General features: G+C 42.6%; 1 protein-coding gene across 1 annotated transcript in view; it reads left to right on the plus strand.

Moving 5' to 3' along the window:
- The window catches only part of LOC120514748 (uncharacterized protein C1orf87), a 68,171-nt gene extending 55,316 nt beyond the window's left edge, over positions 1-12,855 (plus strand). Inside the window, exons 11-12 of the mRNA XM_039735275.1 lie at positions 959-1,145; positions 12,459-12,855. Of these exons, the coding sequence (XP_039591209.1) occupies positions 959-1,145; positions 12,459-12,619 (348 nt within the window). The 3' untranslated portion in view covers positions 12,620-12,855. The remainder of the gene's footprint in view (positions 1-958; positions 1,146-12,458) is intronic.
- Positions 12,856-16,002: the final 3,147 nt, after the last annotated feature.

Genomic DNA, 16,002 nt, shown 5'->3' on the forward strand with positions numbered 1-16,002 from the left:
AACATTAACATCGTTTTTACAGATCGTATTCCAAATGGCATGCAACAGAGTCATATGCATTGTACTTGTCATTCCAACAGATGGCACTTCGACAACATTTGAAGAAATACATTTGAGTCCTACAAATGTTTGTAATGTGCCATCTGTTGGAATGACAAGTGCATGCCCACAGACATTACATCATACAGTACGTTCCAGTGGATGGTGTGCTGCAAATGTTCACACTGAGGTCTAAACTGATTATTTAGACTTCACCCTGTTTTAGACGGGTAGCATAGCTGGTCATTATATAATTAAATAGTGAAAATCTTATTTAGCAGTAAAAGTCAACTCGGGGAGTGTTTAGTGTTCATTTTAAACCACAAACACTGTATTTTATTTTTAAAAATGTATTTCAAAAATGCTTCATTTTGAATTACGCCATGATTGTGAAAAAAATAATTTTACTTGAAAAAGTGGGCCTTATTCTTTATTTATCACACCTCCCAATGACTCATTTAATGCCAGTGTTATTCATATCCGGGTGGTTCTGTTCATGATGGTTTGGTCAAGACAAAGACCAACGGGCTAAACCTCGCCCTATTGGCTAATCCTCTGCTGGTGATTGCTGGCGATTGGATGCCAAAGATCTTTAGCGTTACTTGAATTTCAACTGGCAACGACATGGAGGCCGCTAGGACTGGGGATAGAATATGAACGGATGTCCTGAGATGTTTGTGACCCGAACGGCATTTACAGGTGACGTCATAAAGCCAGTACGGTCAAGCGGAAAACGACAGATTTCCATTGCTTCAGTTTGCTTTGTTCTCAGTGTGCTCATGGTGTTCAAGTGAGCCGCCATTCTGCACTGCTTTCTTATTTTTTTCTTGATTTCTCTGCATTCCTCTTCAGATCGGGTCATTCATTTATGAAGTTTAAATATTAAGAAGTTTATTTATTTTTTGATGTTGTTGTTCAGGCCAGGGAAGAACATGGATTAGACAGAAGGAATGACGTCGCATTGCCATCCCAACTCCATCGTTTCTCTAAGAGTACTGGCGCCGTGAGGGACGTGCGGCTCCGAAACCCGGCAGAGCCTGAGACGTGGCTGCAGCGCTTCAACAAGCTGGAGATGGCAATGGACAAGTATGACCACCAAAAAACAGGTAGGCCCACCAGGGGAGGTTATTGTCATATTGTGTTGGCTCGGTACAGGAAGACTGGCTGAAACAGAACCATTGCTGGGCCCTAAAAGTTGGAAAAATGGGCGATGCTGGGGCACGGGCCCACCAATCAGCACAAGCCTCAGCTCTAAACACAAATGTCCGATGAGGATGGAGATGGGGGGCTTACACAGGTAGAGAAGGAGAAGGCTAAACCTGTGCACTTTTGGAGATGTCCACTCAGCCCTCGGCTTCATTAGCTTACTTTCACAAACCCACATGCAACACGTCCCATCTTTAGTGACGAGTTCACTGCTGCCCACCGTAACTGTCACTGTGTGCTGTGGCAATAATGGCTCTGCCCATCCGTTTGTTTCTCGTTTCGCCAGAGATGAACGACATTCCCAGTCTTAACTATTGGAGTGCCAGCGTGACCAGGACCAAACTCAGCAGGGGGTTTTAGCCAAAGTCCCTGACCGGAAGGGCGCACTAAAATAAGCGTTTGTCACAGTAAATTTGCTGCATTCACCTGAAATCTTTTTCACTTGATTAGCTTAGACAAACTTTGTTTTTTTTTCTAGTGACCCATGGACCTTTGTAAGGCTGACGTGACAAGTGTTGTGCATTCCTCGGTGGTTCTGGGATAGATTTCCATGGCAACAGCTACCACAAAATGAAAAACAACGTTATCTTTAGATTCTCAGCTCATTGTCACTTACACCTGCAAAGCCAGAATGGCACTTTGGAGTGGTGATTGATGAGTAGCCGCCTTTTTCTCTGACTACTGTAACCAGTAGGGGGAGCCACTGAGTCCCAAACCCCAGACCCAATAACGTCTAGCACAGTCACAGGTTCAAATAATGGATTTTGTAATCCACCAAGCACCAATTACCAGAAAATACATCCATCCATCCATTATCCAACCCGCCATATCCTAACTACAGGGTCACAGGGGTCTGCTGGAGCCAATCCCGGCCAACACAGGGCGCAAGGCAGGAAACAAACCCTGGGCAGGGCACCAGCCCACCAGAAAATACAACCAATAATCATACAAAAAAACTAGGGGGCTTCACCCCCTGCTCACTTCACTAGCCAAACCCCCTTTCTGGCCTTTGCTATGCGCCAGCCACTTCACGTTTCTGCCACTCGCATTGTGAAGGAGATGCGGTCGCTCCTCTAAAAACCCGCTCTTTAATGGTGAAACAATGGGAAACAAATATAGTTTCTATTTTTACCTCCTCTTTGCTCGATCAGCTGCTGACTTGCTGCTGCTGCTGCCGTGCACCGTGATCTCCATCTTGTGTGGTGCTTCGAACATTTAAAAGCCTGAACAGCAGCTGTCATGTTGTCTCACTGCCTTGTCTCTCTTCTCCCCCAGACATCCTCTGCTCCTGTTGGGGGTCCTGCTCCCCTCCGACTACACACGGAGCTCGATTCACTCCTGAAAGAGCCTTATGTTTGTTTGAAGTGTCTGAATAACGTTTCTGTCTCTAAACTCTCCTGTGTGTTTCTGTGCAACTCTGTGACCCAAGCGTGACAGCGTTTGTGGATTTCACTTTCACCAAACCACAAATCTTTTAATTCTCGCTGATACGCCTTTTCATTGGGAAGAAACATCACTTTTCCCTGATGGCAACACAAATTAGACGATCTACAAGTCTCCGACTTAAAAATTTAAAGCCACAGAATATCTACATACTTCTGTCATATCACCTACAGTTTGTCCATATATTCGATCTCTTTTCTCTTTTACCTTTTCATCAATATTGCATTGAATTTTGATTCCGTGTTTGGAATTACATCGTGACAACGCAATGTATAACTGCCCGCGAGTGAATATCGTTTCTTTCTCTCTACATGAACTGAACATGAAAAAAGTTTCTGTTTTCTTTAATGTGCTCATCCTTTCTTGCCGCACACTTCCTGTCGTTCTACATTTACCCAGATCGTTGTTGTGACGGAACACACATGTCATGTATGTATTCCAAATAACCATATATTGTTTACCCAGTACAACTCTAGGCACCTCACACCCAGATAAACACACAAGAGCTCTGAGAATTTAACGTCTTACTCCAGTTGTGTCGGAAGCAGACTGCCTGCTGCTTGTGCTGATCGACACATTTACAAAACAAAAGACGTCGATGGAGAGGTGTGAAGGAATTTAAGGTGGATTGGCATTATGACCTTTTCAGAGGCTTCAATGATTCAAGTGTTAAAACAAATAAATGATGCAAAACTAAACAAGATAGACATGCAAAAACACTGTGAACAACAACCAGGGGGAAAATACTGGTTAGAACATAACAAAAATCAAGAGAATTTGAGGTTGGTTGAATAGTAACCAGTTTTGCCTTCAGCAACGACAGTAATTAATCACCGTATATACTCGCGTATAAGTCAGGTCTTGAAACCCGAAAAATCGATCATAAAATCAGACCCCGACTTATACGACCGTTCAAAAATGCGTCACTTTATTTTTTTTTTTACATCTTCTTGCCTCCTCCAATCCTGCATCAGTTTTCTCAGACACATCGAATTTTGTTGCAGCAGCGCAGTTACCAATTTTTTTTTTCTACTTCAACGACTTTTAATTTAAAACCAGCTTTATATTTTCTTCTGAACTTAACCGACTGAACTGACTTCCGAACGCTCCATCGTAGATAAGGGATGCTCTTACGATAAAGGTGTATGAGGATGTGAGATACAAAAAACACAAAACAGTGAAAACATCTCTTCGGAATAGTTTGGGTATCACCGTGTGGTCACGTAGGCACAATAGATAGAAAAAAAGGCCGTGTGCTCCGTGGTTACTCTCTCAGGTGGGTGGGTGTTAGCATATCGTAATCTCTTGGACCAATAGCATGGGTCTACCACATTTGACTTATACGACAGACATTAGTGGTGGTGGAGTGGTGGCTCTGAGGCTAAGGATCTGCGCTGGTATCCCGAATGTTGCCGGTTCGAATCCCCATCATTGCCAAAAAAGACCCTACTCTGCTGGGCAGAGCACGTCGGCAAAACGAAATCTCCGAGGAGAGCAAAACTCGCTTAGCCGCTGATAAACAATGGAGACAAGCATGTCGGCAAAATGAAATCTCCGAGGAGAGCAAAACTCGCTTAGTCGCTGATAGACAAATGGATGCAATCACGTCGGCAAAACGAAACCTCCGAAGAAAGAGAACCTGTCTTAGTTGCTAATGCACAACCTATGCGATTGATTGATTGAAGTGCCAAATCCATAGTTTCTAGGAGCTTGGGCTTTTTGCAGCATGGGCTTACACAGCTAGTTTATTAACAAACATGGAGATTATAGAAAGATGATAACTGCTGCTGTCGACCGTGATAAATGCAAGAGTCCAAATGACATATTGAGATTCCATTTACTTGAAATAATAAGGTGAGACAAAATAAGAGGCGCACAATAAAAACCAAAAAACAAACCTCAGCCTTTGGCTGCAGTTAGGAAGCTCAGGATTTATGGTCAGGGTTCCATCGCTCATCTCACAAATGAGAGTCCCTCCTTTTATAGCTCGTGGACCACAAGGGGTGGAGTCAGTTGCCCTCCATGGGTGTGTTCTCAGAGCTGTGGGTTAAAAAAGAGACTGAAGAGTCAGTGATTGAGCTCCCTGGTGTCCCAAAGTGTTAGTGGTTACATCTGACAAGCCAGGAAGGTGACCCTCCGAGATACATGTGTGGCACTGCATCTACACATATTGACATGTTAGACAGAACACGGACATACGAGACATGGAACAGGAAAAACAGATAAATGTTTAACACATTGTGTCATTGTAAAACTAAAGAGCTTAATATTAATGACAACCAAACATCAGTCCTCTCACCTCTCAGAACCAGCATGCACTTTCTATCGGTGACAAAATGGATGTGACCAATGTTAGGAACACTGCACAGGGTGAAAGGCTGCATATTGGTAGAAACATTATGAATTCGCTAAGTCCTGTGAAATCCAAATTTCTGAATTCATTAAGTCCAATGGGGTTCTGCATATTAAGTGTGATGATCCAATAAGCCTCACCATGGACACCTTTGCTTGGGTGGATATGAAGGAACTCTCTCTAAAATGGTATATTTTAAACGTTTTAACGTATGACTAACCTCTGTAAAATATCGAGACACACAGTTAGAAATATGTTAAGGGTAAATTGCATTCAAACGTTATGAACGTTTTCTTTACACAGAGAACAACAACAATTTATTTTTTGTATAGTCCAAAGCCACCCAAGGAATGTCTCAGTGGGCTTTAACAGGCCTTGTTGTTCCCTAAAAAAAATTGTAGGAAAAAAAACTGGAAGAAATTTTGGGAAAGGCAATTCAAAGAGAGACCCCATTCCTGATAGGTTGGGCATGCAATGGGTGACAACAAAAAAATGAGGTAAATGCAACACACGAAACAGAACACAAGTAATCGTCTTCACAGAGCTAGATGGCCAATCTGTCATGGCCTCCCTCTGTAATACGAGACAACAATAGAAATGACTTTGTTCTTGCATGGCGCTCCTCACCGGATGCAGGTGCATAGCGACAGGGCAACTTTCTAGACAGGACCAGATGATAGAACTCATTAATTACAGAACTATCACATACTGCATGAGGGTAGAGATTTGAGATTTGTTCAAATACACCAAAAAGCAAAGTAGAAACGAATTAACAGAAATGAAAAACATCATCTGCCCATCAGCTCATTGGAGGACCACAGCAAGGAGTCAGAGACAAGTCAGACACAGTCAGACCTCGACCAACAAGCCGCATCCCCCTTACTGGCCATTCCACACATCAGTCGGTGCTGGGCCGGCCAATCAGATGGAAGGACCCTTCTACCTGATGATTCCAGTGTTCCTTTATCAGAGATGACTTTTCCATAGGCAGGAAAGCAAATTAGCAGTAGAACAGTGGCACCAAGTGTCACATGAGGGTAGCAAGAAGAGAAACAGAATAGATGAGGGTTAGTAACAGTTTATAAATATCATATTACTTATATTGTAGTACTAATGGCTAACACAGAGAGAAGCAGTCTGCAGAGCTCATCAGCAGCTCTAGGCAGGGTAATCTGGAGCAAAGTTGTGAGTCTGCAAAAGCTGGAACTGCAGGGGCACCTCATATAGTAGCAGGCAGGCCATTCCACAGCTTCAGGGCCCTGTAACTAAAAGCACAACCTCCCACTGCTATTTTATTAATCCTTGGAATCATAAGCAGACCAGCATCTTGAGATCTTAATCTTGCGCTCAGATTTCCAAGTAATGATAAGTTCAAATCCTTGGCCATTTCAGGCCTTAAAAGTTAAATGGAGGATATTGAAACCCAAAGTTTGAGAACTTTATTAACTCTGTTAACCTCACAGAGAACCACAGACACATGGAATAAGTGACCAAGCAGTGTGATGGCACGTAGGACTTTAGGGAGCTTCAGATCTCGACATTTGCACTATCCATGAACTTTGAACTATCCAGATGAATAGGATGAGTGAGCTTGCTCGGCTGAATGGCCTGTTCTCGTCACTGGGTTTCTGATGTTCAGATCTTCGTGATATGTACGATACTGTAGCAGCCAGCTGAGCGCTCTTCATGGACTGGGAGAGAGAAGACGCTTGAGTGGCAGCAGGCTGTAAGTCTATCAGGAATTTTGTAATCTCTGTCCTCCATAAAAGCATGAGCTTGAAAACTTTTCCTGGATATCAATATCAAAGAAAGCAGAATATGAAACAGATAAAGCGTATGGGTGGCGTATTCCTTTACCTCTAAGACATTTTGATGTAGTGCCTTTCAGAACATACACTGTGTAAAATATGAGACAAGATAAGATAAAGAGCTGGGGCACCTCAAAGGCAAACCCCATATAATTGGATGGCAAAATAATCCAAAATAGCAAAAATGTTAAGAGGTCTTTTCAGATTGAGATTCATAAGTAGAAATCACGGAAGGCTGATCGCTAAGTAAAGACCTGCAGGTTTAAATTAAAGTTGGATTGAAAGGCTGCGGCCCCTGAGACCAAACCACACTACAAGATAGCCAAGCAATCAGAGGGCGGGCAAGGCATCCTGGGCCAGACCCCACTCAATCGCAGATCCATTAGGCTTCGTACTTTGGAGAGTAGGAGGGAAGATGAGAAAAGCCACTCAAGTAGACATTGCAAAGTGCTCGGTGACAGGCCCTCTGAGGTCCCTGCAGAAGGGAGGTGACAATAAACAGTAAGGAAATGATGTGGTGGTGGATAACGAAACATTAAGAGCGGATGACACTGCCCTCTTTGTGTGACCCATTTTTGAAGTTCTGCGCTGCTCTCTTTCATTTTTTCTTTCCTTCCACTTCTAACTTCTTAATAATTTGCATTTTAGTTTCTAAAGATATTGCTTTATATATCAATGATATATAGATTGATAACTTTCTAAACCGGATTAATATTTGTGGTGTTCTCGGTCACCTGTTCAGTCTGTCCCTATATCTCCCTAGTGCCACTGCTGTGAACATCTTGTATTGTTGCTGCTCCAAAGAAGGCAGTGGTCTCTTCACCAGGGGCCTCATGTATAACGCCGTGCGTAAAATTCGCACTATAACTTGACGTAAGCACAAAAGCCTAAATGTGCTTACACACAGAAAAATCTAGATGCAGGAATCTGTGTGTAATCCAACTTCCATGTTCTTCCACTCCATAAATCCCGGTCTTCTGCCCCGCCCCAACTCCTCCCAGAATTACACCTCTATGAATATGCAAATCAATATAAATAGCCCTTAAGCGCAGCCTTCTGTGAAAAGACAATGGGAAAACTATGGGGGAAAATATAAGAATTTCAGCAAATACAAAGTGGAGGCAAAGAAAAACGTACAATTTGTTGGTTTAAACAGTGATATGAACAACAAAAAGAAGTTGATCGAGTGACATAGCGTGTTGGAGAAACTCAAAAGCTCAAGTCCACCAAGTCGTACAGTGCCCAAAATAAAAAAGACATTGTCACATATCCAAGTTGCCGTGAAAAGGAGAGTCGTAGCCCACCGTCTGAGTGTCGTATGAAAGCTTATTAGGCTACAGAGAAAAAAAAATAGGCACACAGTGGGGAAAAAGTACGAAATGTCAACTTCAATCTCGAAGTTTCTACTTTAATCACGTAGTTTATTTTGTCATTAAAGTAGAACATCATAAACCTCATCTTAAAATCGTTTAATTAACCAGTTTCTCAAATCCCATCGTAACTAAAGTAGCACGTTAAATGCTTTGTTTTGTATTTGATCTTCTATGTGCTCTGTGTGTGTGAATCACTACTTGCTTCTTAAACCGGCTCTCTTCCTCCGACAGGACACAGAATCCATTACATTCGTGATATTACAGCTGTCTGAATAATTAAAATACTGAGATGTATACGTGATATCTTTATCATGATGATAGGAATGAAAGCATGTTATTAAATATGGGAACTCGGTGGCGGTACTGTCTCTTTCAAACGTACTAACCTCCAATTCCTGTCCTTACTTTTTCTTTCCCCAAATACCCAATCGCCACACAGTCAGCTCTGTAATAGACGTTAAGCCATCTGTAAGCTTACAACGACGATTCTTCAAAACTTTTAAGGAACATTGAAATATCTTCATGGTACGTGTTTAATTATTCTATCCATCTATCCTTCCAGCATACAACAATCCATCAGGATCAATCTGTGAACTTGCTAGTGCTGCAGCACCTTGTCCTCACATGTATAATTATTAACAATATAGATTATTTAAATGAAGTTAAAGTTTTATCTGTGTAATATAATCAACACATTTTGCTGCTGGGGGCACATCCCGGACACAGACAGGTAGACATGATGGTTTCACCACACACACGTTTATTCACAATATTTACAGTTTAGTAAAGTGCACCAACCCAGTGCCGCAGCACCAATCACCCCTTTCAGTCCAGTCCTTTCACACCGTGCCTTTCTCTTCTGGCCGCCTCCACTCCTCTCCTCCATGACTTCGTCCTTCTTCCACCCAACTCCAGCCATCGAATGGAGGGAGGTGGCCCCTTTTATGCAAGCCTGGATGGGCTCCAGGTGCTTCCCGACACTCCTCCGCGGACACTTCCCTGTGTGGCGGAAGTGCTGAGGTCCAGGGCTCCGAAGGCAGCGGGGCGCCCCCTGGCAGCAACCACGGTCCTCTACAGGGTTGAGCTTCCAAGCTCCCTACCCATGGTCCCCAAAGCAACCAGGGCGGTCACCCCCACATGGTCTGGGGAAGGCGCAGTCCCTCCTCCGGTCCTCCTGGGCGTCCCGGCCGGGTCGCCTCCCCAGCCGTCTCTGACACTGCATTTCATCTTAAAAATGATGTCGTCATCACATGTAAATACGCGCTTTATAAAGTGGCTCAGGTTGTGCGATATTATAACTGTATCGCAAGTTTACAGTGAGGTGATTCTACTTATAAGTCGTAACAGTTCTACAAGGAGCACTTGATGGACTGATTGAGTGCGTTTAGAGTTCTTGGAATGAAACTGTTTGTGAACTGCGAAGTCCGTACAGGAAAGTTTTGCCGTGGCTGAGGCAGCGTGTGCTTGATGCTGTATCCCAATAATTCTCTTTCCGATCAATTGCTGCTGTGATTCCCCACTCAGATACAGTGATATAAAGACTCTGAGTGGTGCAGTGAGAGTAATATGGAAAAAGATGATCCGCTGTGGCAACTCCTAACGGGAGCAGCTGAAAGAAGAAGAAGAAGGTGCAGTGAGAGTAACAACGCTAAAGCAGTTATGGTATTTGGAATACTATGGCTGTTCCCTCTACCATTATATTGTTACAAGTTAATTACAATCAGATGCGTTACACTAATAAACAATATGCGGTTAGTTTCAGTGTATTTATAAAGCCGTGTCAGGAAAATAAGGTGTAACCACACAGGAACAGTAGCACTGCTTTGACGCTGGGTGCCGCCAGTCTGCAAAACCGAGCGAGAACTTGCGTACGACAAGGTATGAGGTACCATTGAAATGTGGCTTTACGCCAAGTTTAGGTTTTATACATCAAGATTTGAACGTGGAAACATTCTTACACAACATTTCTGTGCATAAGCACCATTTATACATGAGGCCCCAGATGACTACAGACCAGAGGCACTCACGTCTCACATCATGAAGACCTTTGAGGGCCTACATGAGTCATCTTGCACTGGTTAGACCTCATCTGGAGTACTGTGTATAGTTTCGGTCTCCATGCTACAAAAAGGACATAGCAGCACTAGAAAAGGTCCAGAGAAGAGTGACTAGGCTGACACCAGGGCTACAGGGGATGAGTTATGAGGAAAGATTAAAAGAGCCGAACCTAACACTTGCATTAAGTTTAGGCCTTGTTAGGTCTGAGTGCACAATAGGAGGTCTAAAAATCGAGAATACACCTTATGAGAAGGATTTAGGAGTCATAGTGGACTCTAAGCTATCGACTTCCCAACAGTGTTCAGAAGCCAATAAGAAGGCTAATATAATGTCAGGTTATATAGCGCCTTCATGTGTGGAGTACAATTCCAAGGTTGTTCTGCTCAAGCTTTATAACACACTGGTGAGGCCTCATCTGGAGTCCTGTGTGCAGTTTTGGTCTCCAGGCTACAAAAAGGACATAGCAGTACTAGAGAAGGTCCAGAGAAGAGTGACAGGGCTGATTCAGGGTCACAGGAATTGAATTATGAGGGAAGATTAAAAGAGCTGAGCCTTTACACTTTAAGCAAAAGAATATGAAGAGGAGATCTGACTGGAGTGTTTAAAATCGTGAAGGGAATTAGTCCAGTGGATCGAGACGGAGTTCATCAAGAACACGGGGACGCAGTTGGAAGCTTGTGAAGGGTAAATTTCGCACAAATATTAGGAGGTTTTTCTTTACAAAAAGAACGATAGACACTTGGAATAAGCGACCAAGTACTGTGGTAGACAGTAAGACATTTCAAAACTCGACTTGATGTTTTCTTGGAAGAAATAAATGGATAGGACTGACGAGCTTTATGGGGCTGAATGGCCTGTTCCCGTCTAGAGTGTTCTAATGTTCTATCTTGGTACCATCTGCAAACTTAACCAGTCATGGCATTGTGACCATGACATTACTAGTCAGGATCTGATTGACTACTCAATATCTTTGTGCCGCATCACTCTTGGACCAACCTGACTGACCAACTGGACTTATGCAACACAAAGAGACAAGAGAACGTCAGAATGATGGCCCACGCTTTTTCAATAGACAGAAGAACGGGCCTTCTTCAATATGTTGCCATGTTTGAGACTGTGCCATTCTCACCAAATGACAATGCTATCCATGACATCACAACCATCATGGGTTTTTAAAAACAATGGAAGCTGATCAACCAGACAAAACAACATCAGCCACCAAATACAAAAATGGGACAGAAATGCCCATACCTGATCGTGAGAGCTTTGCTCCCCATGTTGTGTGGCTCCATGTACTTGATGGCCTCATATAAAAAAACTGAAGCAGGATGCACTTCTGTACCCAAAGAGTTATGGGACTCTGGAACAAACTCTCGAGTCATGGAGTGCTCCTTGCGAACAGAGCGACTTCTGGTCCCCCCGCTAGTGCATTGATTCTGAGGCAGTCGGCTTCGTCTATCGCTGTCTGTGATGAGGATGAGTGATGAGCGAGAGTCACATACTTATGTGAGTATTGTGGAGTGTATGTGTGAATCAAGGCTAATGATTGAAGTATTTCCTGTATTAACTCATCCACTGATACCAAAAGACACCTAGGTGTTAAAGTACATTTCATGGACATTTTTACACGATAAAACATTGAGGAACTCTCTGGAAATAAAATGAATCAGAGTAAATCGGCCCTTATTCTCTTAAATTTCTCCGACGAATCGTAATCTGTTCCCCTTCCTACATCTGTTTTAAGGGTCTATCAAGATTCCGGGCCTCACTATGAAGATATTACGAGTATAAATTATCACTGTGTTTTAGATGGTCTTAAACAATCCCCTGTTTCTTGGAATAATCCTACCCTTTGCTTTCAGTCTTGTAAGAAGAATGGAAAATAGAAAATAGTCTCGTTGCCATGTGTGAGACCGTGCCCATCTTACCAAATGACAATGATATCCATGACATCACAACCATCATAGATTTTTAAAAACAACGGGAGACAACCAACCAGACAAAACAACAATTGGGGCTGAAATGCCCACACCTGACTGTGAAGTCAAACATCTGGAGTTTTGCAACAAGAAACTGACCTGGACGTCCTGTTCTAGCAGCTAAGATCAAAGTCTGCTGTTAGCCCCTTCTAATTCTTGACAGTTTCTCCATTGTTTTTTTTTTTTATTGTTCTTCTAGGGAGCCTGGATAAACATGAAGCGAGACGCCTGATCCACAACTACAACCTCATTCTTGACCTGAAGCTGAGCCCTCTCAAAATCGACCAAGCCCTTCAGAACTTCCAGAGTGGTGGACGTGTCTCTTTGGAGCCCCTGCTTCAATACCTCAAAGAGCTGTGAGGCTTGCTAAGACGTGTGCATCTGGTCTCCATCTCTGATCTCCTCTTTCTTTTATTACATTTGGTTATTTTTGGTCATTGTTGTATGTTCATGTTTTTGCTAACTCAGGTTATTTGTTATTTCCAGGGAAGGTGTTTAGACTTTCAAATTATCAAGTACTAGCAAATGGGAGCCCGATCAAATCGGGCTACAAATTCTACATTTGTGAAATCCATACTTTCTCTGCAAAGAATTATTTGTTTTTTAAGTCCTTGAAATGATTTTGTTATCATGACACTGATTTGTGCTTCAAATAGACCTTTTCGGCCGATGTAATGAAGAGCTTCCTGTTTAAATGGGGCGGCGAGACGTGAACTCAGCTCTTCGGCGCACCTCATTGGATTTTTTGCGGCAAACAAAATTTCAAAACCAACCGTATTTTACGACTCTAATTAGAGTCGTTGTAATAATTATGTTGGCGTGGTCATTTTAGATCTGAGATCGGCTAAAATTTAAACAATGACCGTTTGTTAATATCCTGCTGTCATTACTCAGTTTGCCAATAGATGTCAGAAGGACGGAAGCCAAAACCGAACTGCCCAAAGATAGATTTCGATGGACCAAGCAAATGGCGATACGTTCTAAATTACTTACGGTTCCGGAGCTGTCGAAGGTTTTAAGTCATTTGACGATGTTAGTCCTTGAAAGTACGCCCCACCAAACCAACGTTCCTAAAACCAACCGAACTTACTGTTATCTGTCACTGAAGCATTCGAACATTCTTAGCCAATCACGCAATACTGCGTCCGCGTTTGCCACGTTATGTTCTAACTACTGAGGCAGAGTCCCATTGCATGGTTCTAACTTGTATTGAGTTGAGGTATTGACGCGAACACCATACATACGGATAGTATCAAATTATATATAAGGATACCATATTTCATTTATTGTATGTTGACCCCAAGGGGGCAGGGCCCCCCAAACCGCAGTCTATGTAAAGATCTGAGAGTCCTGAACCCAGGGTTGGGGGGCATTACCATCTGCTCTTGTTATTTAGCTCCCTTTCTTGGATTCTGTTGAGATTTTGTAAGTTTTTTTATATTTGATTTTATGGTTTTGGAATCTCTGCCCTCGTTCTTGGTTTCTACTACCGTGAGACCTCTGTTCACGAGCGCCTCTCTTCCTGATTAATCCAGTATACAAGCATTTTTCCGTCATGAAATTTGTCTCTGTACATGAGTAGTTACTCGGAACCCAAGTGTTTTTGAGCATCATCAACCACATATGGTTTGCGCAGCATCAGTTAGACAAAAGAATCTTGAGTCAGTCTGAGCCCGTCCTTCGCCAAGTTAATATGCGAGTTATTTTATTGCGGACATGTTAGCAAATTTTTGCGTATTTTACTATTGAGTTACTAGGGTGTTGTACCATGTTAGTCATTATAACATTTTATTGGCTAAATAGAAAGATTACAATATGCAGGCTTTCGAGGCAACTCAGGCCACTTCTTCAGGCGAGATGTAAGACAGAAACTGGAGTTCCCTGTGTGTTTTATATACACACTAGGACAAATAGCAACACTGGAAACATCATAAATGTATTAAATTAATAGACCTCTTCAGGCTAAGATTCATTTAGCAATAGAGGAGAACAAAGTATGGTCAAGATCTTTGGATAGGATGACTGTCTAACAAAGTCTTTTGAAGTTTCTGATTAATTTTTTCAATACAATGTAGTGAGGTTGTCTGTGTCAGTTCGAGAGATGCGAACAATCCTCATATCTGGCCATAAAACTCTTGTCTCTATTTAAATCATGTGTTACATTTTAGTATGAGTTTCACTTCCCATTCTTTTCTCTCTGGCTGTGTTCTGAAGTTGCCCATAAGCCCTGTGACTTTAAAGTCCCTCTCACAGTGGACCGCTACAGGAACATCTGTGTCACCAAGCTTGATGTGGCACCTGTGTAAATTTATTCTCTGGTGGAGCGTTTGTCCCATTTCTCCCACATAGAGTGTAGTGTCAGGACATTTCATACAGAGGTCTACTGTAGGTAGACCACATTAGATGATCTGCAGGAAAATGATCCCTTTATGCGATGTTCTAGTCGGCAGTGTGGTATAAAGTGCTTGAAAGTTTGTGAACCCTTTAGAATTTTCTATATTTCTGCATAAATATGACCTAAAACATCATCAGATTTTCACTCAAGTCCTAAAAGTAGATAAAGAGAAACCAGTTAAACAAATGAGACAAAAATATTATACTTGGTCATTTATTTATTGAGGAAAATGATTGAATATTACATATTTGTGACTAGCAGAAGTATGTGACCATTTGCTTTCAGTATCTGCTGTGACCCCCCTTACTAAACGTTTCCGGTAACTTTTGCTCATTCCTGCACACCGGCTTGGAGGAATTTTTGCCCATTCCTCCGTACAGAACAGCTTCAACTCTGAGATGTTGGTGGGTTTCCTCACATGAACTGCTCACTTCTGGTCCTTCCACAACATTTCGATTGGATTAAGGTCAGGACTTTGACTTGGCCATTCCAGAACATTCACTTTCTTCTTCTTTAACCATTCTTTGGTAGAACGACTTGTGTGCTTAGGGTCGTTGTCTCGCTGCATGACCCACCTTCTCTTGAGATTCACTTCATGGACAGATGTCCTGACATTTTCCTTTAGAATTCTCTGATATCATTGAGAATTCATTGTTCCATCAATGAAGGTAAGCCGTCCTGGCCCAGATGCAGCAAAACAGGCCCAAACCATGATACTACCACCACCATGTTTCACAGATGGGATAAGGTCCTTATGCTGGAGTGCAGTGTTTTTCTTTCACCAAACATAACGCTTTTCATTTAAACCAAAAAGTTCTATTCTGGTCTCATGCGTCCACAGAACATTCTTCCAATAGCCTTCTGGTTTGTCCACGTGATCTTTAGCAAACTGCAGACGAGCAGCAATGTTTGTTTTGGAGAGCAGTGGCTTTCTCCTTGCAACCCTGCCATGCACACCATTGTTGTTCAGTGTTCTCCTGATGGTGGACTCATGAACATGAACATTAGCCAACGTGAGAGAGGCCTTCAGTTGCTGAGAAGTTACCCTGGGGTCCTTTGTGACCTCGCCGACTATTACACGTGTGCCTTGCTCTTGGACTGATCTTTGTTGGTGGACCACCCCTGGGGAGGGTATCAGTGGTCTTGAATTTCCTCCATTTGTACACAATCTGTCTGACTGTGGATTGGTGGAGTCCAAACTCTTTAGAGATGGTTTGGTAACCTTTTCCAGCCTGATGAGCATCAACAACTCTTTTTGTGAGGTCCTCAGAAATCAAATGTCTTGTGAAGAGCACACTTTGATAGATCCTGTTCTTTAAATAACACAGGGTGCCCACTCACACCTGAT

This window comes from Polypterus senegalus, chromosome 14 (genome assembly GCF_016835505.1).
Source record: "Polypterus senegalus isolate Bchr_013 chromosome 14, ASM1683550v1, whole genome shotgun sequence".
Lineage (NCBI taxonomy): Eukaryota > Metazoa > Chordata > Cladistia > Polypteriformes > Polypteridae > Polypterus > Polypterus senegalus.